The sequence below is a fragment of the Ascidia mentula genome, chromosome 4, assembly GCF_947561715.1.
Source record: "Ascidia mentula chromosome 4, kaAscMent1.1, whole genome shotgun sequence".
NCBI classification, from domain to species: domain Eukaryota; kingdom Metazoa; phylum Chordata; class Ascidiacea; order Phlebobranchia; family Ascidiidae; genus Ascidia; species Ascidia mentula.
Genome location: NC_138569.1, coordinates 21,927,201 through 21,950,892, shown reverse-complemented (window position 1 = coordinate 21,950,892; position 23,692 = coordinate 21,927,201). Strand labels below are relative to the sequence as shown.

Here is a 23,692-nt window from a genome sequence, read left to right as displayed (position 1 = left end):
GATTCTCCCCATCGTTCTTTTTTTGCGCAAGACGAGGAGCGACCGTGAGAGTAGACGAATCCATGAACATTTAGGTGTGCGGTTTATAGGTTTGTTACATTGCTTCAGATAAATAAAAACAATAAATGCTGGACATTGGTTTCAAAGTTAAAAAAGTTAAACTACTTCCGTCAAAATCACCACACATTTCAAGAAGTTGAAAAAATGCGAAACATCCACTGATTTCATGATTTGAAACCATGGCAACAATTTTACTTGAAATCCAATTTTGCTTCATACTTAACGTTTGCATTACATTCAGGGCACGGGAAACAACTTCATAACTTACACTTTCTGGATGTGGGTGGGGAGTAACACGGAGCGTCTCAAATGACGTCAAGTGAAATAGTGCGCTGCCTTTGGCGACTTTGTTGTGTGTAACGCATTAAGTCCCCACAAGCTATACTTCACGCTGGGTGATTTTGACACATAGACAAAGACCTGTACTTTGCAACTGTAAACACAAAGCAAGTCCAACTACAATTTACTCTTAGATATGAAGCTATATTGCTAGTTATACCGCCATATTTATTGAAGGTGCAAAATTTACTATTACCTTTAGGCTTTTAGGACTCACTACCTTAGCAATTAACTGTCGGAAATAAACGTTCGATAAGTTTGAACACAATTGCACTAAGTTGAACTGGTCCTGATTTAGCGCCATACAGAGTAGAATGCCACCAAACACAATCGTTATGGCGAAACTACGCAATGGGCCTAATTAGGTCTGTTGTTTAGAAGCTCCGCGTCGCAAATGCCTTCTCCACATTAACAGTTTTGAGTAAAAATTTAGAACTTATATATCATTGGTGTGAGTACTTCATGATATTGTAGCCGCTCACCACATTTCAGCAAAAAACATTTCAATACTAAACACAACGGATGACTTTGTCGCACTTTTCTAAACGTAACAAGTAACATACACGTAAATTATATTGATAGGATTGCTTTTACTGATTCACAAAACTCCTGGAACAGTTCTAAGGGCCACCATATATTTTTTTACATCAGTTATTTTTTGCTCATAAAGTGAATAAAATAGTTGTTGTACGTCGAAAACCTAAACGCAAAGTGGTTGCAACTACGTCTTACTCCCAGCCATAAAGGTTTATTGCTAATTATCCGGCCATAAATATCATGAAGTTGCAAAATTGAGCTTTACTAATTACCATAACAATTGACTGTCGAAAATAAGCGCACAAAAAGTTGATTAATGTTGCTATTCAACTGAGGTGAATTGCTGGCTATAAATTAACGCCACACACTTTGAGCAGAGTGCAACCAAACAAAATCTTAAAGACGTGACCTTATAACAAAGCGTTATAATATCAAACACGTAGAAAACAATATTCCAAACATTTGATACATGAAATAGAATGATAGTGATATAATACCGTACTAAAACTGATATGTCAGTGTATTGGTCGATATTCTTCCGAGGCAGAATGTGAAAGGTTATTCTAACTTACTGGAGATTTTGACATGCCATAAAAGTACAATATCAACCAGCTATTGACGCCGTATATGAGATCTTTGGCGTAATTATAACACTAATGCGTAAAATACGCAACCAATTTACACATTTTCTTGCACAACAAAACGAGTTTGTGGCAAACTTATCGATTGTTCAAACTAATCAAAAATACGAAACCAGATAATCCATAAATAGCACCTCCACAACATAATCCCAAAGCGTTTGTCATGTTTTGGAATTCATACGTTAACAAAAGTATATAAAACTTCTGTTTTCAAGTTTAATTTAAACTTATCGCAGCATTTTAATAAGAATAATACATTTCTTCGCAAGCATAGGCATGTTACAACATTGTACAAATGGGGACGAAACGAACTGATAGACAGATAATACTGACAATGATAAATCAATATGTCTGGGCCGTTTGCTGTAGAATCGCGTTAGCTATGCCGCAGACATGAAACACTGCCCACACGTTTACGTTGCAGCACTGCAAGTTACTTCTTCTTTGTGTAAAATAGAAATGGTAAAATGTTGTTACAAACAGCTACAACAACAGTGGCAATTAAGTCTATCTAAAGCCTTATATTTGGATTTGGTTCGGCACAAAAAGAAGTAGTCAGTGTGACAGTATTTGTCACTGATGAACCGCCGAAAAATAGTCTAGCGGTGTGCACCCCTAAATAACCGAAGTGCTGTTCTCTTAATTGCATCGCCAATTTAGATGGTTGCTCTACAAAAGGCATGTGGAAAAAGTTTCCCTCGAGGGGTAAAAGTTGCGTCACTAATGCAATTGCATCAAACCATTGTTATTTGGGAGTGGGGTTGCGCACATCACTCATATAGGAAACAGATATGGAAACACGGTTTGTGTCGTGATGATGAATTTGAGTAATGGAAACAAGTTTGTTACGAAAGCTTAATGACAAAGATTTTTAAAATCAGTAAACTCTTCTTGAACATCCAATACAGCACAAAAAAAGCAATTGCTGGAGAGTAAACATTATTATTTTGCATACATGTGCAACCATCAAAAAAACGATCGCAGAAATAGCGAATGGAAATTAAACCTTAATAATATCTGGAAATGTTGCTTTTATTTGACCTAACTAAACTGATTCAAACAGATGCTTTATCCAAATTATCATAAGCATCACTCTTACGTTACCTCCAGGAAAAGGGCTGCTCTGACATTTTTTAGACAACTGACGTCATTACCATGGCAACAACATTGTAGACAGTGCAGAAGGCACGTCAAGCGTGAAGTCAACCTTGCACATCGCAGTTCAGGCGTTAAGACAGAAAAACAAAACACCAGCCCTCTGTACGTGGTGCTGTATCACGGTTGTACGACTTTTGTCTGTGTTTTTCATTTTTAGCAATCGACACATTTACGTATCACCAGAAAAACATTTTCACGATTTGATTTCTGTTAGGGAAGCAAATGCTTACCGAAGGGCACCCAACACAGTTCTCTGGGTCGCTAATATACAAACATACACTGATGTAACACACCACACTCAACAAAATCCTGGCCACAATGCACTAACAACAGTTCAATGCAATAACGCTACCCATTACAATGACAGTTCTAGACATTGACTAAACCTCACCACTTTACTTGAAATTACGGTGACACGTTGTTTTACTCATTACGAAAATAATTGCAAATCGTCGCAAAGTTTATCATCCTGAATTAACGCCATCCATTTCCAACAGATGTCACCAAACACAAAAGTTAAGGCGTAACTTTGCAATGAACCGCTGTAAGGTGAAACAAAACGCTTGTCCAACACAATCGCTAAGCGTTTGTCGTGTTTTTCAAACATATGCATTTGTTAACAAATATATATGAAATTCTTCTTCTGTCAAGTTTGATTTCAACTCGTCAGCATTTAAATATGAATAATACAATTGTTTGCAAGCAAGTCAAGGTACAACATTCCACTACACGGGGCGCAGCGAACTGATATAACGTCGTACTAAGACCATTAGTCAGTGTATTGGGATATATTCACACAAGGCATGTTAAACATTATGAATCGTAAATTTCAATTAGCCATAACCTGAACCTTCCATGAACATTTAGGTGTGCGGTTTATAGGTTTGTCACATTGCTTCAGATAAATAAAAACATTAAATGCTGAACATTGGTTTTAAAGTTAAAAAGATGAAACTACTTTTCCCCTTCCGTCAAAATCACCACACATTTCAAGAAGTTGAAAAAAGGCGAAACACCGACCGATTTCATGATTTGAAACCATGGCAACATTTTCACTTGAAATCCAATTATGTTTCAAAGTTAACGTTTGCTTCGCATTCAGGGCAAGGGAAACAACTTTATAACTTACACCCTCTGGATGTGGGTGGGGAGTAACACGGAGCGTCTCAAATGACGTCGAGTGGAATGGTGCGCTGCCTTCGGCGACTTTGTTGTGTGTAACGCATCGAGTCCCCACAAGCTATACTTCACGCTAGGTGATTTTGACACATAGACAAAAACCTGTACTTCGCAACTGTAAACACAAAGCAAGTCCAACTACAATTTACTCTTAGATATGAAGGTATATTGCTAGTTATGCCGCCATATTTATTGAAGGTGCAAAGTTTATTATTACCTTTAGGTTTTAGGTTTCACTACCATAGCAATTAGTGCTGTTCGCTTGCATCGCCAATTTAAATGGTTGCTCTAAAAAAGCATGCGCAAAAAGTTTCCCTAGAGGTGTAAAAGTGGCGTTATTAATGCAATTGCACCAAACCATTGTTATTTGGGAGTGGGGTTGCGCACATCACTTTTATAGGAAACAGATATGGAAACACAATTTATGACGTGAATATGAATTTGAGTAATGGAAACAAGTTTGTTACGAAAGCTTTTTTGAAATCAGTAAACTCTTCTTGAACATCCAATACAGCACATAAAAAGCAATTGCTGAAGAGTAAACATTTTTATTTTGCGTATATGTGCTACAATCACAAAACTGATAGTAGAAATAGCGAATAAAAGTTAATAATTTAATAATATTTGAAACAGTTGCTAATATTTGACTTAAGTAAATTAATTTAAACAGATGCTTTATCCAAATGATTATAAGCATCACTCTTACGAGACCTCCGGGAAAAGGGCTGCTCTGACAATTTTTAGGCGACTGACGTCATTACCATGGCAACAACATTGTAGACAGTGCAGAAGGCACGTCAAGCGTGAAGTCAACCTTGCACATCGCACTTCAGGCGTTAAGACGGAAAAACAAAGCACCAGCCCTCTGTACGTTGTACTATATCACGGTTGTACGACTTTTGTCTGTGTTTTCCAGTTTTAGCAATCGACACATTTACGTATCACCAGAAAAACATTTTCACGATTTGATTTCTGTTAGGGAAGCAAATGCTTACCGAAGGGCACCCAACACAGTTCTCTGGGTCGCTGATATACAAACATACACTGATGTAACACAACAGTGCAATAACGCTACCCATTACAATGACAGTTCTAGACATTGACTAAACCTCACCACTTTACTTGAAATTACGGTGACACGTTGTTTTACTCATTACGAAAATAATTGCAATTCGTCGCAAAGTTTATTACCCTGAATTAACGCCATCCATTTCCAACAGATGTCACCAAACACAAATGTTATTGCGTGACTTTGCAATGAACCGCTGTAAGGTGAAAGAAAACGCTTGTCCAACACAATCGCTAAGCGTTTGTCATGTTTTTCAAACATATGCATTTGTTAACAAATATATATGAAATTCTTCTTCTGTCATTTGTTTTACCGTATAGCTCTCTGTGTTTACTTGCAAATTCGAATTTGCAGAAACTGAGGATGCCCGTCCAGGCGAAATCGATTTTTCACGATTACTAATAAATCAGCTGACTGCAATTTGAAACTTCTGTTTTTCAAACATATGCATTTGTTACCAAATATATTTTATGTTCTTCTTCTGTCAAGTTTGATTTCAACTCGTCAGCATTAAAATATGAATAATACAATTGTTTGCAAGTGACATATTCACACAAGGCATGTTAAATATTATGAATCGTACACCTCAACTTCCACACAATCTGAATCTTTTACAGACTGACAACTTCAAGACAGCTGAGGAAAACTGGAAAAAGTCTTGAGCACGCAAAATGGCAACCATGACAAACACATCGCTGACCTGCCTCTGTGATTTCGAACAAAAACTGCAAAATACGACACTGAATTCGTATGCGATTCTCCCCATCGTTCTTTTTTTGCGCAAGAGGAGGAGCGACCGCGAGCGATCAATCCGTTCGAAGAAGGAGTTGTATTGGATTCGCTTCGCTTTGAATCCACTTTGAGAGCAGACGAATGCAACGGAGCGTCTCAAATAACGTCGAGTAAAATGTTGCGCTGCCTTCGCATCAATTCCCCACAAGCTATAGTTCACGCTAGGTGATTTTGACACATAAACAAAGACCTGCATGTACTTCGCAACGGTTAACACAAAGCAAGTCCGACTACAATTTACTCTCAGATATGAAGGCATATGGCTAATTATGCCGCCATATTTTGTGAAGGTGCAAAATTTACCTTTAGCTTCTAGGACGCACAACCATAACATTTAACTGTCTGACATAAGCATTAACAGTTATGAGTAAAAATTTAGAACTTATATATCATTGGTGTGAGTACTTCATGATATTGTAGCCGCTCACCACATTTCAACACAAACATTTCAATAGTAAACACAACGCATGACTTGTCGTTTTTCTAAACAGCGAGGATCGCCTGCCAGCGCTCAATCTCTCTCCCGGTCAATGCCTTCGAAGCAGGAGTTGTGTTGGATTCGCCTCGCTTTTAAATCCACTTTGAGAGCAGACGAATACAAGGACCAATCCGCGGTTTTGTAAGTTTATCACATCGGATAAATCAAAAACATAGAAATTTGAGTTTGTTTTAATGAGCAGGATCGCTACACGTTCAATGATAAGACATATGATATAAACGGTGGCAGTGTCTGCAGATCAATGATTATTAATGTCGCATTTGTTCAAATGAAGTTGCCTCAACGATTCGTTTATGAATAATCCAATGTGCAAACTATGGCCAGTTAGTGCAGAGATATCAACCACACTTCATGTAAAGCTTGCGTAAAACTTAAAACAACACCAGCCCACACTGAACGCAGCAACCACAATTACTGCCACAATTGTTAATCATTTGCGCCCCCTTGCGAATGAAAAATACATTTATATCTTACATAGGTGGCGTAATCCAGTCACAATATTCCCGCTCAAAACTTAATCAAATCAACCCGGGGATGAAACACAAGAAATTAAACGTTATGGGCACCCAGGAAACTGTAAATGTTGTCGTGTCAGAATAAGTTAAACGTGGTTCGATTCTGTGAAGCCACGTGTCAGTGTTTGATTGGCAGATGCACAACGTCGCTACGTTACAGGAAAAAGGCAGCCAAAATCTTTCCACACGCTTTGCGACGATTGTTAAAAAAACGAACCGATGACGTGGTGTCAGCACTAACCCGACATATGCCTAAAGATTACAATATTTTGCGCCAAACATATGCATTATTCCCATGCCTACGTTGGGCCGAGTGTCTACTTTAAAGTTTAACAAATGTGGTTTTTAACTTTATGTTCGGAGTCCATCGGTTGATCTCATGCACTCGATTCCAATCACGCAAACAATCTGTTTTTGATTCCGATCATGTACATAAGGTGTTTGTGTTAATGACCAGACCTAAAGGGTTTGCGCATATCTTAATGCCGGTTTTGGGAACAATTTCTCGGCAAATTTCGTACTGGTTACGGGGATTCGTTAAAAGTCACCAAGCTTTTCTTCGTTAAAATCGTTTGCTTGGCGCCAAGTCATTAACGAAGCTGTCTCTACGAGTGTGAGAAAAAGTTGAACGGCGTCGAATCAGTTGACTGGGAGGGTTTCGTGTCCGCTTCAGTTTCACGCATCTTGATCATCACGTGACGTTACACCGGGAGTTTAACGTGTTGCTGTCACGGCATTTTCGGCGCTTCTTGTGGGACTTGTTTAAATTGCTGCGCCATAAGAAGGTCAGTATTTGGACAAATTTATTAGATTTTGGCAATGTTTAGTACAGTTGGCACAACACTGGAATCAAATGGAATATAATCCTATTGACTGCAGTACCTCATGATAATTTCCCATGAGGTTTTTCCCTTTCCCATGCATACGTTTCGCTGACACCCGGTTCGTTTATCAACAATCGTCGCAAACCGTATGGAAAGTTTTTCGCCACCTTCTTCCTGTAACGTAGAAACGTTGTGCAGCTGCCAATCAAACACTTCCACGTGGCTATAGAATCGAACCACGTTTAACTTATTCTGACACGAAAACATTTACAGTTTCCTCGGTGCCCATAACGTTTAATTTCTTGTGTTTCATCCCCGAGTTGTACAGCCCCCGTACATGAATTGAATAAATTATCCATGCAGGTTTACTCAAAATTTACGAAAAATGAAATACATATCGTATAAAAGTGCATGGACCTTTAGCTGTGATGTCCATACGTTACATTCGCAATGAAAATGTTTTAACGGAGAAGGGATTCATACGCAATAATAATCAATGTATTAATTTATTTCCGTTAACCGCACGTTAAAACAGTTAAACAGATTCCATGAAATTGCACTTAAAACTACATTAAATCAATAGTTTTAAAAATATATTTCGATCTGAAATATTCCAATTTGGCTAAAATTACAGAAAATTCGTGACCAAGTTATGCACGTCCAACATTCCATTTAAATGACCAAAAAAGTGAACGCGGTCCGATAACTTGTGTCCAATCAAAGGAATATAGCCAGCTTTACTCGAGTTCATCAAGGAAACCTCTCGGGTTTTGGTCCAAGAACGAAGTTATGAAGGAAGCTCTGGTCAAAATGCTGACTGCTTTTCACAAAGCCAAAATCCACGCGGAATTTGCCAGTATGACTTCATATTACAACGTTTTATCCTAAGCATTGCGACTACTTGTGTATGATTAGAGTTGACTGTAAATAAGCTCAGTACAAACACATATACTCAAATCATATCTTTGTGTTCAAGGATTTTGCCGACACTGTGCACATAAAGCACTGAGGAAGCTCAACAAGTGGATCATTCCCTTGGAAGAACTCTTCACACAAAATGGCGAGGGTGTGTTAAAAGCCGCTGAAAATGGATTGGATGCTGTTTCCAAAATAGTAAAACTCTCGAGATGCACAAGATTGTCAAAATTGGAGTGCCAAGCAGTAAGGATCAGGGTTAACCCTTTTACTAAAACCAGTTAATAACATGATTTTTCTGTAATTACCTACAATCATTTGAATACGTGCGTTTGCGTAGGTTTTTAAGGCACCACATTTCAGTGGTTTCAAGGCGCCACGTTTGCGCACCACATTTCATGTTCTATTCTTATTATTCGGAAATTGTAGAAAAAACACAGTGAGATTTGTAAACATGACATTTGTGGTCGATTTACGTGGGTTTTACCTTTTATATCTTTCTGAAAAGAAGTTTCATGTTGTTGGTTTACATTTGTATGTGGTATGCTTATCAAATATGCTCATACTATTCATGATGCGTTTTCGAGTAATAACCAAGAATGTGCCGCCAATAAATCAATTAATATTTAACAGACAAAGGACTCAAATTTCCAACTCAGCAGAGATTAAAACACAGGGTTCATGCCACTATCTACAGTCGACAACATACGGCATGCTTGCACCAAGCCGCCGGGCTGATTTCCGATTGATTGTTAGAAGCCGCATGAACGGAAAAAGTGTCGATAGTTCTCGAGTTAAAACCTGACTCGTGGATAACACTGGTTAAAGAGAAGATTAGAAAGAAAGCTTATTTAACATCAAGAACTCCACGAACAAATCTTTCGTTAGCGAACAACACGACTTAAAACTATAAATATAAAATACGTCAATTGAACTGCAGTCAACATCTATAATTTCGTTACAACCGTAGTAGTATGAAACGTATAGAAAAATATGCCATTAAAACAAAGTTGGGTTTAAGCCAGTCAAAACGTGCGCTCGGGTAATATTTTAGCCATAAGTCATTATCAAAGCAATTCCCGGTTTTGTGTTTTGCACGTGTATGTTTTGGGGTAGTGCAGTGTCATGTTCGACAGCTAATTCGACCCAAGTTATGACAGCAATTCCTTTCTGTCAGTATCCTTCCACGTTTGTCATGTTTTGCAAAATTATAGTCGTTTCGTGCACCACGCGACACATATCTCTTATCACGTTATGTCAACTTGTTGCCCGAATTTCTCTCTTGACTAATGTATGAATGGGTCATTGCTACACTCAATAAAAACCAAACGTTCGACCTGATGCAAGGTATTACGCACGTTTTCTTTCTATTATAATCGGGGGTTGCCCTTCCGTGCTCATTTTTAAGATTTCTCGTGATTATGTTTTTTGTTGCTCTTTTTTAAATATAAGAAACTGCATGAATCTTATTAAATGTGTTGTTTTCGATTGGCTCGCTGAGTTTTTTCGTCTAGAATAGGTAGCCTGGGATCCCGAACGCGACAAAAAGAAACTGTCCCTGACACTTTGGGTCGCAAACAGATTTTAATATTAAAGCGATTGATTGTTCAATTTTTCTTTGATTAAAACAGCATTTTTGGAAAGACAAGGTAGTATTAACACCGCAACATTGTAAGCCTAAAGGTCTTTTCATTTATGTCAATTCAATATTGAATCTCGGATACGTCGAGCGAATTCACTGAGGTAAATAATCGATTTTTGCAGTGAAAATTATTTGCCTTCTAGTTATTATTCCAATCATCAAAGGAATTAATATATTTTTCTTCCGCGCTAAAAATCCACAGCATTTTATGCAAACTAAAACTCAACAATGATACTTCCGAATAGTCTTTTTATTATCCAAGTACAAGCGAACAAAAGTAGACACTAATTTCACGGTGAAAAGCACAACTTCATTAAAAACGTCAGGTGACCGATTACATGAGTAATATTTGAAATGGTTGAATTTTATTTTATTTTTTTTAATTTAATATGTTAGTTTCTTTCAGTGATGTTTGTGATGACCTTTTCCGTGACCTTTCTCGTGACCTTTCCCGTGACCTTTCCCGTGACCTTTCCCGTGACCTTTCCCGTGACCTTTTTTGTGACCTTTCCCATGACCTTTTTTGCCACCAGGAATCTCAATTTTATTGATTTCCTTTTTCAATACTTTAACGATTTTAGAAACCGCCTCGATTGTTTGTTTAGCTGAAGCCAATTCCTCATCATAGTCAGGAATCTGATCAGCGAATCTGGTTAGAGGCTCGATCCATATATCGTCAAAAAAATTCCTGAGGCTCTCGTCTGTGCAGTGTTCGCTCAACCAAGTGTGCATCGTTTTCCGGAACTCTTCAAAAGCCCTGAAAAGAAAAAAATAATTTAGTGATCCAGCATGAACAGACCCTATCACCTAAGGTTAGTTTGCACCGAAGCGTTGATTTTATCACAAAATCCGTCTGTTGGTTACACTAATGTTGCTTACTTTACGAACTCCTCATGATTTGTGACCTCATTGAAAGCAGTCATCATTTTGACCAGAGCATCTTTCAAAATTTCGTTGTTTTCGCAAAATGGGATCTCAATATCCGTGGATTGCTTAAGAAATTCGAGCAAACCAGACTCCATTCCTCCGACCGGGCACAAGTCATCGTATATCAAATTAATTTGTTCCTCAGGCAAACCAAAGGTCTGTAGGAATTCGAATAATGTGTGGACTTGCTGTGTTTTTTGGCTAAGTTCCTGCAAGTGAAGAAAATTATTAAAATAGTTGTTTAAGAATCTGCGCGCAAAACATAAAACAACCTATTTTAAGAAGGTTGATTGGCGGTAGACGAAGGGTTTTTCGTCTTCGCTGTGAATTTTCGAGGGGCAAGACAGGGCGATAAACACATTGTGGTAGAGGTTAATTTAAATAACTTGCATTGCTTTAGCCGGGTAGCATTGATCAGTTGGTTTTGTTTGGAAATCACATCGTTTACTTACGTTGAAATATTCATTAATTACTGGAGGAAATGCTGTTGGACACGAACCAGACAGACACAGAGTTGTAGTAGACGTCAAGCAAGCCACTGTGCTGTCAATTTCTGTCTTGCAAGTTGCTCTATCGGCGTATGGGTAACCCGATACCAATGTTTCGGTACATTGCAAAGCCTTTTCCAAAGCCTCATCGATTGTGCAGCTCGGAAAAGCTTGGACGTCTGTGAGAAAACAACAAACATTGGTTATGCATGATTTAAATTAGGCTTGCCATGATGAACACTGACTTATTTAAACACATCAGAGCCAAAGTAAAATATTTAACATATTTTTAAAAAAACTTATTCAAAAAATGTCATCTTACCTTTTTTTGATGCCTTTTTACACTGATCTTCTGAATCTGAATTCTTCTTTTTACTTTCTAAAGAAAAAACACAAATTGCAAAATGTTGCATGTGAATCTCAACAGATTTCACTTACTTGCGGCACCGATCGCCACACAGATCAACATCAACAAAAACAACTTCATTTTCAATATGTCACCGAATATGAACAAACCTACTATAATTACTACGAATCTGTAAAAAGTTTGAAGTTTATTTGTTGAAGTTTTTTACTACATGATAGCAGTTGATGCTACAGTAATTCGACGTCTTCCAGTTATTGTTTTATTCCCCGCTGTAAACGCAACTTTTTGAAACTTTTGTTCGGTACCGAGCTTATATGCTTGAGCCAATGAATGTTCAGAGACTTTTTTGAAATGCTCACATATGCTTTAAACGACACGTCGCACTAAAGAGAACTGTGGGGAAATCGTGCTCAAAACATGTTAAATTTTAGCTGCAATGTCTGCGCATAGTTTCCTGGCAATTAAATAGAAATAACCCATTATAAAATTTAACCGGAGGCGTTTCTGAAACCGCTTGTTTTTAGCAATCGTCAACAATCCGACATAAGTTAAACCATGGGTAGTTTTCAACTCTAGTCTCAATCTCAATTTACACACCTCATGCGCTTTAAGAGTTGTTTTGAACCTTGTTAAAACTAAAACCCGAAATGTTTTCATTTTATTTTATTAACAAAGCTATTGAAACGAAAACTGTAAGTTCATAAAAACATTATCACAGTTCCCTGTCATTGTTTTTGCCTATCCAGTTCGTGATTCTTGGATTCAAATTACAGTCAAACATTTTGACACAAATTGTTTGCTTTTGCCGCGTACATAGGTCTCGCACGTATCTGGCAGGATTATTAAATCCTGCGGGACAACAACCAGGTGAGCACATATGGGATCGACTTCAAATGTGTTGTAAACTTTTGTTTTATACGAAGCTCTGTCGCCGAGCCTACATGTTGTAGCCAATGAATGTTCAGACACTTTTAAATGCTTACACACGCTTAACGACAAGTTGTAAAGAACAGTGGGAGGTCGTGTTCAAAATAGATTTATTATTATTAGCAGTACTGCATGTGTACCGTTTCCTGGCTGACAACTCGAAACAATGCGTCAGGAAATTAAACTACAGACGTCAGCACTGGAACCGCTTGTTTTCATTTATCGGCAAAAACTCATTTATTTATCGCCTGTTCTTAATGTTGAATACTTTTGTTTAAATTTTAATCAACTTTTCAAACGGCAGCTTTTGTGGACTTTTCAGCGAGTTTCATCGATATATCGGAAACCGGCAGCACTTTTGACACATGCTATGTTCAAGCACCACGAATCATGCCTGTCGCTAAGTAAGAGTCTTGGGTTACTAGAAAAACACCTACTCTATTCACTGTTTAACAACAAATGGATTTAACGTTATCGCCCGAAAACGTTTTAAGGAAAAATCCAAACGACATTCCAGGGAACGTTTTCTGCCTCGCACACAAATTCTGCCTGATGACGAAACTAATTGCGTGCATGCACAAAATCAAACGATCGTGTGTAAATCTATACAAAGTTGATTAATATTATTTTATTGCGATCAGGTAAAGGCTCGGCTTCAGATTCAACAAAGACTGCATTATCACCTTGATTTTAGAACTGGTGAAAGTCAGATATTTTGGTGACTTTAAATGATATAAAGTAACTGAAGAGTTTTGTCACCTTTTCACAAACCTTTCGACATGACTGCGTTGCTATGTGATTGGGATTTAGATCATTGGCGATTTTTTACCGGTAAGCTTTGCAAGGACATTCCACTTCAATGGATATATTTGACCATCAATAAAATTATGTGTATAATCCTTTAGCTATAATCCCTACTAAAACATCCTCAGTAAGACTGTTAAAAGAAACGCTTTATTTGTGCATTTTGCTGGTCGCCTCTTTTTTTTGTTTTATATGACCCTCTAGTGACATCATGTGAATAAAGAAACGACCGATAAGGCCATCACATCAAAATTAATGCACAAGAATATAAACTGTCCGAAGTCAATATAATTTAAGTTTAACATCAACTGTCTACACAAGTTAAGCTGTGGTCTCCAAGTGAGCAGAAGGGCGACCCTGTCTACAGTTTCATGAAACATTTCTACGTTGTCTATTTCCAACACTTCTTTGACAAATTTTCGTCGTATCTCTCTTTTTAACTGGGCACATATCAACTTGGAAACATTAAATACTATTTTCTGATTAAACACAGGACACACTGATTTGAATAATTTTATTGGTTTTGTGCACTTGGTATCAGGACAGGCATCAAAGCCGGCATCAACTACTTGCTGTTAAAATTATTGATTACCGTTGGTTAACCAGGTTTAGGATTGCTTTGGGAATTATGGTTATTTTAATAATCGTAATATTTTTAGCACATGTCGTTGCTGAAATAAGCCTTGTACTTCTGCATAATTCCATACCACAGTTTGTAATCCATTCTCCACATTTTCGCCACAGTTGCGACATCTACAAGTACAAGTGTTTCGTTAAGAGTGTGGAACACACAATTAGGTTTCAACTGTAGCAACTTATTTGTTTTCTGGAAATGTCTAAAAGTTATCGGTATACTTATCAAATCAATATTTATTGACAAAAAACGAGTAGCAATTTGTGGCAATTGTATGTGATATTTATGTTAGTCAAACTTACCGGCGTATTCGTGATCAGCACAGAAGCAAAGAGGACAACCTCCAGCAGAGCTGACACAGCGCATCTGGTTGTCGTCAACACACAAGTGGTCGCTCCATCCTAACATACACTTTTGGTCTTCCATTTCTTCTGGCATATCGATCATAACGTTGCTTTTTCTGAATGAATATTTAGTTTTGCAGAAAGCAGGAAGTACACGTGGTAATAACTAAGGGTTAACACCCGAATGCAATCTAAAGTAATAACCTTATGGCAAACAACGTTTTACAACAATAAAATTCTGAAGACAAAATCTAAGCAGAATAGTTCTTACTTCCATTCTATGACTTTTCCCATCCAGTCATCGAAGAAGGAGATTTTCCAGTGCACGTAATCGCACATCCATCCCTTGCGCAGATCGCAAGCTCTTCCGGATTCATGGAAGTGATCACATGGCATGCTCATCGTCGCTCCTGTGCGGTTCACGAAGGTGAATTATTCGTGATTTACAATGCATTGCGTTCTCAAACTTAAATTATTAGATTGTATAAATATTTGCGACAAAAGTTAGATTTTGCAGCAAATTGTTGTACATTATGTTCTTGATCGGTTCCATTAATTATGTTTATTTGTTAAAACTGGTTAAAACAACTTACCACAGTTGGGAAGTTGAAGTTTGCTGAAATAATCGTACATAATATCCATGGCTTTCATGATGAGGTTAACGTATTTCGCGTTGTGTCCAGTAAGTACGGTTCTCAAGAACTCTTCCATCTTTTCAACACTGCAGTGGTTTTCCCACAGTTTTCCCATGCGGATACCGAACATGGTAAAAGCCCTGCGAAACACGACACCACTTTTCATTGCAAAACCGCAGGGACGAAGTTTACCTACTGACTATCTTTAATTTAAAGTTTTGCCACACAAATTGCTATTAAAATCACCACAAAAATCAATACACCAAAGTTATGCCATCCCGCGACGAACTCAAGTTGCGCCTACGTCAATAAATGCAATGTTCTTACTTTAAAGTAGCGTAAATGGCAAAAATCTTGTAATGTTACTTTCTCTGTAATGTGTTTTATATTTGATCCAACCCCGCATTTGAGAACCAATAATGATTTTTTATGACTCGAGGCCTTTTTTTATGACGGCACTGTTGGTTTTGCTTTTGCTTGGCCATAGCAGGGCCTCGAGAGAAAAAGAAAATGTGCAGGTGCGAGGCCTGTTTGTAATTTAGATCACATGTAAATGTCGTGCGGCCTGATGGGCCACAGTGTTTCCTCCTTGTTTGGTTTCAGGCGGGTTACACCTAGTTTGGTACCCAATGGTTAATGTCGTCTGTATATTCACCAAAAAGCGGAAGTCTTGCCGGCTACTTAGCTGACAAGATTCTTAGTCACACGATGGGTGCATTGTTGATACGTATTAAACTTACATGCAGAAGTCGCTGCGGGTTTGTACGCTGTAGAAAGCCTTCATGGCTTCAACTTGAATCTTCATCATTTCGCTCATGTAGTCGGCATCGCAGAATGGGATTTCGAAGCCGCCCATATTGCCCATGTCGATCATACCGCTCATGTCAGGCATGGTTGGGGTTTCTCCGGGTACAGGGCAAGCTGCGTTAAGAATCATCTTCTTAGTGGCCTCGTCGAGGTTGAACATTGCCATGATGGATTCCAGGTTGCGGTATTTTTTCGCTTCTTGAACCACTCCCTGTTTAAATGAATACACTTTTTACAGACCTCAATACCATAGTTTGCGTGAGTCTTTGCAAACAAGCATGGAAGGGAGGGTGATTCCTTACGTCCTATTTAATGAAGGTTCTTGTTAGTTTGATTCTGGGAATCATTTCCCCATTCTGTTGCAGTAACCGTGAAATTTCCCACCTTGTATATATTTATATCACAGGTATGGATACATTTTTGATTGGAAAAATCTCTTCGGACCCAACTTACTCTGTAGATATGTCTGAGATTGGGAATCTCATCCAGTACAGTGGGACATGAACCTCCCAAACAATCGGTGGCAGCATCAACCATGCAGGAAATGGTTCTGTCGAGTTTGTGAGCGCACATCATCTGGTTGGAGTAAGGGTAGCCAGAGAATAGAGGTTCCATGCAATTCATTACCCTGTCCAAAGCCTGGCGCATTGTGCAGTTGGGAAAGATTTGGATGTCTGTAAACGAACATGTCATGCAACTTTGCAGCGCTATGTATATAGACAAAAACTTTTTATGCAAACAAGAAAACTTTTCACGTAATGCTCCACAAGGGATTAACAGTTATGCATGAATGTATGAATACCGTTTTCTGGGGCTTCCTCGCAAGACTTGGAAGTCTTCAAAGTGTTGCACGCGAACCCGTCGCAGAACCTGCGTGTGCAGTTGATCAACGTGTGGTTGGCAGGAACATATTTCTCGACGTCGTCGCATGTGTAGTTGGATCGGAATTCCCTCACGACACAGACACCGGTCTCTGAGTAAGCTGGTCACAAAATAATTCGGCGAAATTAAACGTTTGGACTCGCTAGAAGACAGTTTTAACGTTTCATGCGATATTTCGAAAAAGTGAATTTTAAACATTTTTACTACGAGGCCCACGTGGTTTGAATGTAATCGAACGAAGTCACCGATTTATCGTGGAATTTACCAGTGTTTTTGCATGGCGTTGTTGAAAATTTTCAAAGCTTACCGAGATAGCCATCGGCTGTGCTGACCACCGTCACATACACGCCACATGAGTCTTCCACTCCGTTGCAGTTCATGGCGCTGCTATCATCGTATACAACTTTGCCTTCAACAAAAACACGCGTTCCCTGGAAACAAACGAACTCGTTCTTTGTGGAGTTGCTTTCTTGGGCTGAAAATAAATAAGAAAATGTTATAAGATGTCATCACAACAAAGTATGTAGTGACAAATTAAGATGGACATGAACTTCAAAGTTAAAACCGCCGGTTGGTGTGCATTTGTGACTTGGTGGCCTAATTTAAGCTGCTCCTAAACGCCTAGAATACTTTATTCTGGCAATACAAATTAAAGGTTTATTCATACATTCACTGGCATCGCAGCCAAGGTATTACAACCTGACTGGAAGGAATACGTATTTACATTAACTTTGTGACTATAGCAAACGGGAAAGCGAAGTTGACAGATCTGTGACTCGGGGCCATAAGTTGGTCTTTCCTCATGTGATGTTTGCGCTTTTTCACTCAGCGATGAATCATTTCAATTCTTTGTTATATTTCTCTTGCTATTGTGAACGTAACGCGCGAGGTGACGCAGTTCGATTGTCCGTCCTCGATTACAGGGAGCGGCGTGTTTGTTGCTTCACGGCCCTACCAGTGTTGCCATGACAACAAATCGAACGCAAACAATTTAACCGCGCGATTCGGGACCTGTCTATTTGCTTAGTTTCATTTTTAATGCAACTACTTTCGTAAGTAAATTTACTTTTTCACAAAATATTTCACCGTCTATTCTCCATGAACACCTAGCAACCAACAATAAATATTTAAATATTTGGTAAATTATGAGTTAGTTTTAAATTGGTTTCCAGTCACGTGTGCTTTTCATTTCTTCAAGATCTTTGGCAAAAGTAATCGGAATTTTTGATCTTTATTGAGATAATAATGTGGTTTAAAGCAGCGACAGAAAACCGTAAATGTTCAGAAAGAAATGAAACCATTATACCTACAACAATGAAACAAGAAGCTTTATGGTAGTTTTCAACTTGAAACGTGATAAACGCAATAAAACGTTTTCAGGTTTCAAATTATTTAATAAAAGCCATCAAATAATTCGAAGATCATGAGTTTTTTTAGTAAATCGTCATTTACTGGTTCAAAAATTGTTTTTTATTTTTTTAAGCAGAACAAGCTTGCCAAAAAACGTCAAAAACCTCAAATAGCAAAAACAAACTTACCGTTAACACAGACAGCCACAAACAGAATGGCTGCAATCACTGACTTCATTTTGAAATTTTCAAAAAGATTTTATTTAGCTTAACGACCAATTCTTAACAGTGTCTGTTGCAAAAGTATTTGTGATTTATTTGTTAACACGCTATACCATCAAACCCAAACTTTTCACCAAAGCAAATGCTTTAGCAACAAATCGCCTAACATATAAACATAATATCACCCATTTCATCGCAGTAATCTCACATTTACATCCGTGCAACTTACAAGCAACCGGATTTTGACAGCACAAAATTCTTAAATTGTTATCGCGGGTAGCCACGAGTCCTGCATTGTTGAAACTTCACGGGTTCTACTCGTTTTTATAATGTTCAAGGGTTGCCCGTTTCGGCGCACCTTTGTTTGCTTTCTTTATTCATAAAGTTTGCCGAGGGTTTGAGGCCATTTACCACAAACCTGTGGTCTCATGATCCATTGCATTGTGTTCCCATAATAAAGGGTTACAGTCAAGAGAATTGTTGAAAACATGTGACCCAGTTAAGCCCGGGAGAAACTAACTTTAGCGAGTACAGGTCTCCTGTCTATGTAGGCCATAGGTCGTTTATAGCGATTGTTGCGCAACGGATTAATATGTGGTGCATTTGGAGATTTTATTACATCACAAAAATTACATTTTTAAATCTTACAATACACTAAAGCCCAGGCAACTTCACATCGAACGACAAGCTAAAAAATAAGGTAACTAAAATAGTTCACAAATCAATTTGTCGGCCTTGCTTTTATTTTGCTACAGTTATTTCATTAACTTCTGCTGCCTGTTAACTGGAACCTACATACATATGCAGCCTGTCATAGCAAAGACCTTCAACTTTGCTAACATACAACTGCCAGAATGTGGGGAACCAGGTGATGTTTCCTAATCAACTAAATGTTAATGAGTAAATACAATGTCTTGGTGTGTGAAGATAGTTGTGATTTGTTTACTTGAAGAAAGAAGCTAAAGATAATAAAGCCCCACTCGGTCCATTGATCAACTGTAGCCAATATTATACGTCGCCACAACAAGACATTTTTGCTGTGTCTGCCGTACTCATGCGAGCAGATGAAAAGCTTGGTTTGTGACTACGTAAAGTGGAGATTTAAAATTGCTTGGAATGGGATCGAATTTCCTCAGCAAACTCCCGCATGTCCTACCGTACCCAACAACTCTCCAGGATACAGAAATTGTATCAGATATTAGGCAAGTCCAACATTTTCGGCAAATCTAATTACATAACGTGTTTTATCAAACTTATGCTTTGCTAACCTAGTGGTACAGGCTTTAAATGAAAATAGGAAAACGATGTACTGAAAATTTTTTTTGTTGACTTTCATTGGAAGTGGTAACATGACAACAAAAACTTTGTAACTGTGTTTTAGATGCACGCTGTAATGCAATACCTACCATAAGTTCAGTGCGCGGTCGTTTTCAGGCCATCGCGAAAAAGCACGTTATTTTAGCTGAGTAGACATGGTTGAAGTTGGATGCTCGAGCAGCCATGCAATACCTGATGACAAGTGAACTCAACCACAAATGTGAAGGCTTAGACTTGCGTTGGTTGCAAAAGTCAAAAGTGTAAAGAGTACAGTACTCTACTCAAAAAGTAACGCAGACATGCGGGAATGACGAATAACGTAGCAGGTGACGGATAAAGCTGAGAAAAGGAGTGAGCTGAAGGCCAGTATTACGCGGAACCCAACAATGATCGTTAAAAGCAAAACCTCACTAATCCACAGTTTGTATAAAATATAGAACTGGCAACATGTGGTGTGTGTAGTAATCTTACTAAAGCTGAAAACATTGGCCTGTAACTGTCAGATATTTTTAAATGATAAAGTAAAGTGAAGGCTTTTCTGCGAGGTTAAATTATTACAAGAGAAAAGTACTTTGAAAATGAAAGCCAAAGCTAAAATGCTGTTATAAACGTTTCGAACACTAACTGCGTTCATCATCAGTACTACAATGAGTGCATGCAAGAAAATCGTCGGGGTAATAAAGGACTGTTACGTTATGTTTTTGAAAATGAAAAGCTAAAGCTAAAATGCTGTTATACATCAGTAAACGTTTCGAACACTAACTGCGTTCATCATCAGTACTACAATGAGTGCATGCAAGAAAAGCGTCGTGGTAATAAAGGACTGAGAAGGGAAACAGCAGCAGCAACAACGCGCAACAAGCCAGAGGCATGTCGCATGACAACAACATGGGAGCACAGCAGCGACGTCATCATTAGCGATGTGTCAGGCCGCAGTACGGACCTAGATGTTGAATAGGTAAAGCAGTTTTGAGCTATCATCCACGTTCAGTGCTGGTTTATTGTGTTGGATGTACAGTGTTTCCAGAACTAGTAATTTAGATTTTATATTACAGGTGTGTAAAACTTTGGGCGAATTGAATTTAACCTGATGATCCGAATTTTCCCACAGGTGGTTGCTGACCTCGCTTTCAGCTGTCGTAGAAGGATGATGCTCCTTCATGCGAGTGGCAAGGTTGCGCGTGGTCTCACGTTTACTGATGTATAACAGCATTTTAGCTTTGGCTTTCATTTTCAAAGTTATAAACTCCAAATATTTTGCACCCAAGAAAAATACTTTTTTAGATAATTTAAACTAACCTAACAGTGACTAACGTAGGTCTCCGCATACAAACATGTATAGGCATTTTCTGTTGATTATGATTGTGGCAGTATCTGGAGTAACAGCAGGAAGTAAGTAAAAAAAATTAACTTGTAGACAACGTTGTTACACATTTCGGAGAAGTAGCCTAAAAAGGCATACTGCAAAGACTGGTTAATTGTGGTAACATCAGACCATTCAATTCCATTCATTTGGTCTAAGTCATCGTCCGCAAAATACATATTACAAAATGTAATCTGATTATTTGGAAGAAGTCGAGGGACAGTTAAAACCACACCTGATTGTATGAAGACGGTCATAGGGTGTGAGTGTTGCAAAAGAAAAATCGCTTTAATTTAAAGAGGTATATTCAAAGTAGACAGTTCAACAAATTTACAAGAATGTCGGTTGCAAACAACAACTAAGCAAAACAAATTTACGTGCCGCAACAATTTGTTGCTTAAACGCGCGATTTTAATTAATCGTAGTGAATCTCTATGAGTTTATCGGCACGTGTCAAGAATGTGATTATAATTGGTTCGATTTAGGACTAATTGGTAAAACCTCCAGCGCAAATCTTTGTTGCGACAAATTTGGGACTGATTGGACCATAATATTCCAGACGAAAATACAGAGGCCATTATATTAAACAACATAATTTTTTTTGCGATCCTGGCGGAACTGTTGAACTTGCTAATATGACGTTTGTTGAATGTTAAAGCTGGATTAAAGTACGATTTAATGACAAACGAATAATAAGTTGTAGCACGCTTAACGAGGATACCAGGCAAATGAAAAGTTATGGTGTATCCGTCTCGAATTGGCAAGTTTTGATCGACATAAATCCAAGGTGCTTTGAAGCAATTCATTAGAATTCAAAAGGATCTGGGATATTTTGCAGACAATAACACATTAGAAAATCTAGTTAAAGAGCTAAATTATGGGGAATGACCAACATGAAATGGTTCACAAACTTGATGTTACTTTAGATCTGCTGTCAAACTTTTACTTGGAAGCTACGTTTTTTTGTCTGATGTGGTATTGTCACGTTTATACGGATTAAGTTAACAACTGCAGGTACCAATTTAAAATATGGATAGGAAAGTTGTATTTATGCTTAGTGTGATAGTCATTGAATCAAACGCAGCATGTAAGTGGAGGCGATCATGGCATAATCAACATAATTTCACTGATGACATGTTTTTGTTTAAAGTTCGCGGAGAAACTCATCCACTTGGATGTTATGTTGGCGCTCTGTCCCAAGCTCCAGGGGGAACAGTTGTGTTTGATAACATGACGTTTGTTGAATGTGAAAACTTGGATCAAATATGTGTCAAGTACGAACTTCTCACAAATCAATATGGAGTTGACAGTAAGTTTGTTTCAAAAAAACACCGGAATTTTAATGTCGGTTATATGAATATTGGTTAAGCTTGAACTTTGTTGATAGTCACAACACAAGCTGGAATCTGTTTGAACAAAACATTGACAACCTTGGATCTTTGTAAGTTAGCCTCTGATCATCACGGACTTCAATATCTTAATTGCACGTATCAAATCTGCAACAGCACTTGGTGTAATGAATTCAGAGAACCGGATGATTGCCCACAAGAGTCAGAAGATGGTAGGAAATGTTTAAAATACGTTAAGAACCGTAACATACCGTTATTTTGAAACAAGTGCAAAAAGTTTTAACCATATACATTGTTATATCAACAGATATTAAGTTACTTCCCAACTGTTCTTTCCGACAAACTTTACACGAAGTACAAAAATGTGCAAAACCTCTGTTCGATGGATTTCCTTATCTCAACCAAAATAAATGTTTGTAAGTACGATTTGAAAACGACAACAACACCATAAAATGAATGGCTTGCAACCAGTTTGTTGCGTTGCTAATCTACGAAACATTTACATTTATAGAAATAACCTCGACCAGATGGCTTCATGCATGGCTGGTGTTGGAGTAAAATGTTTCAGTGGATCATGTTTCACGGTTTTTGACATTTATCCGGAAGTTCGTAAAATTTACAGGGTATCTACAACATTTCCATTTGTGATTTTCAAACAATCCCGACCTCTGGGAAACAAACATAATGAATACTTTCCATGTAAATTAGTACCTGTCCTGGGTTTTGTATAATTTTTATATCTCATATATTCTGATAGGATGTTGGACAATATTCCACCACTACAAAAACATTTGACGATCTTTTCATAATGATTGAAAAGCTGTTTGGATTGCCTGGAACATTAGCTAGCACTAAAGAGATCATTAAATATTCCATATGTCCAATACACGGTTACTCTCCATCACTACCACGTGTCGAAGATCTTATGTTCGGTAATTTCAATCTGGCGACCACAAAACAACAACTTTGCGTGTAAGCAAAATGTCTGCATTGGCGTTACGTCGTTGACATTTTGTTGTTGAGCTTTAAAAAGGGCCACAGGACGACACAATAGTTACGACGTTTTTGCAAATTCCAGATCGTTTAACAACTTCGCGAGCCACGTGA

At 38.1% G+C, this 23,692-nt stretch overlaps 2 protein-coding genes across 4 annotated transcripts in view; one reads left to right on the top strand and one right to left on the bottom strand.

Annotated features, from left to right (window-relative positions):
- Positions 1 to 14,200: 14,200 nt before the first annotated feature.
- LOC145897649 (uncharacterized) lies at positions 14,201 to 18,628 on the bottom strand. Its single transcript, XM_082986036.1, has 9 exons — positions 18,524 to 18,628; positions 17,293 to 17,460; positions 16,906 to 17,085; positions 16,557 to 16,777; positions 16,037 to 16,314; positions 15,255 to 15,436; positions 14,933 to 15,071; positions 14,620 to 14,777; positions 14,201 to 14,436 (listed from the first exon to the last, which is right to left on the bottom strand). The coding sequence occupies exons 1-9, from the start codon at positions 18,570 to 18,572 to the stop codon at positions 14,339 to 14,341; spliced, it is 1,473 nt and encodes a 490-aa protein (XP_082842162.1). The 5' UTR covers positions 18,573 to 18,628; the 3' UTR covers positions 14,201 to 14,338.
- Positions 18,629 to 21,140: 2,512 nt separating this feature from the next.
- The window catches only part of LOC145897650 (uncharacterized), a 3,477-nt gene continuing 925 nt past the window's right edge, over positions 21,141 to 23,692 (top strand). The window contains exons 1-7 of one of the 3 annotated variants that reach the window (XM_082986038.1): positions 21,141 to 21,265; positions 22,387 to 22,545; positions 22,624 to 22,797; positions 22,893 to 23,001; positions 23,097 to 23,208; positions 23,343 to 23,557; positions 23,664 to 23,692. The exon at positions 23,664 to 23,692 is cut by the window's right edge and continues 162 nt beyond it. In XM_082986038.1, coding sequence (XP_082842164.1) covers positions 21,208 to 21,265; positions 22,387 to 22,545; positions 22,624 to 22,797; positions 22,893 to 23,001; positions 23,097 to 23,208; positions 23,343 to 23,557; positions 23,664 to 23,692 — 856 coding nt within the window. In that variant the 5' untranslated portion in view covers positions 21,141 to 21,207. Of the gene's footprint in view, positions 21,266 to 22,139; positions 22,546 to 22,623; positions 22,798 to 22,892; positions 23,002 to 23,096; positions 23,209 to 23,342; positions 23,558 to 23,663 lie in introns of those variants that run through there. The other 2 variants (XM_082986039.1, XM_082986037.1) reach the window with 2 other exon arrangements.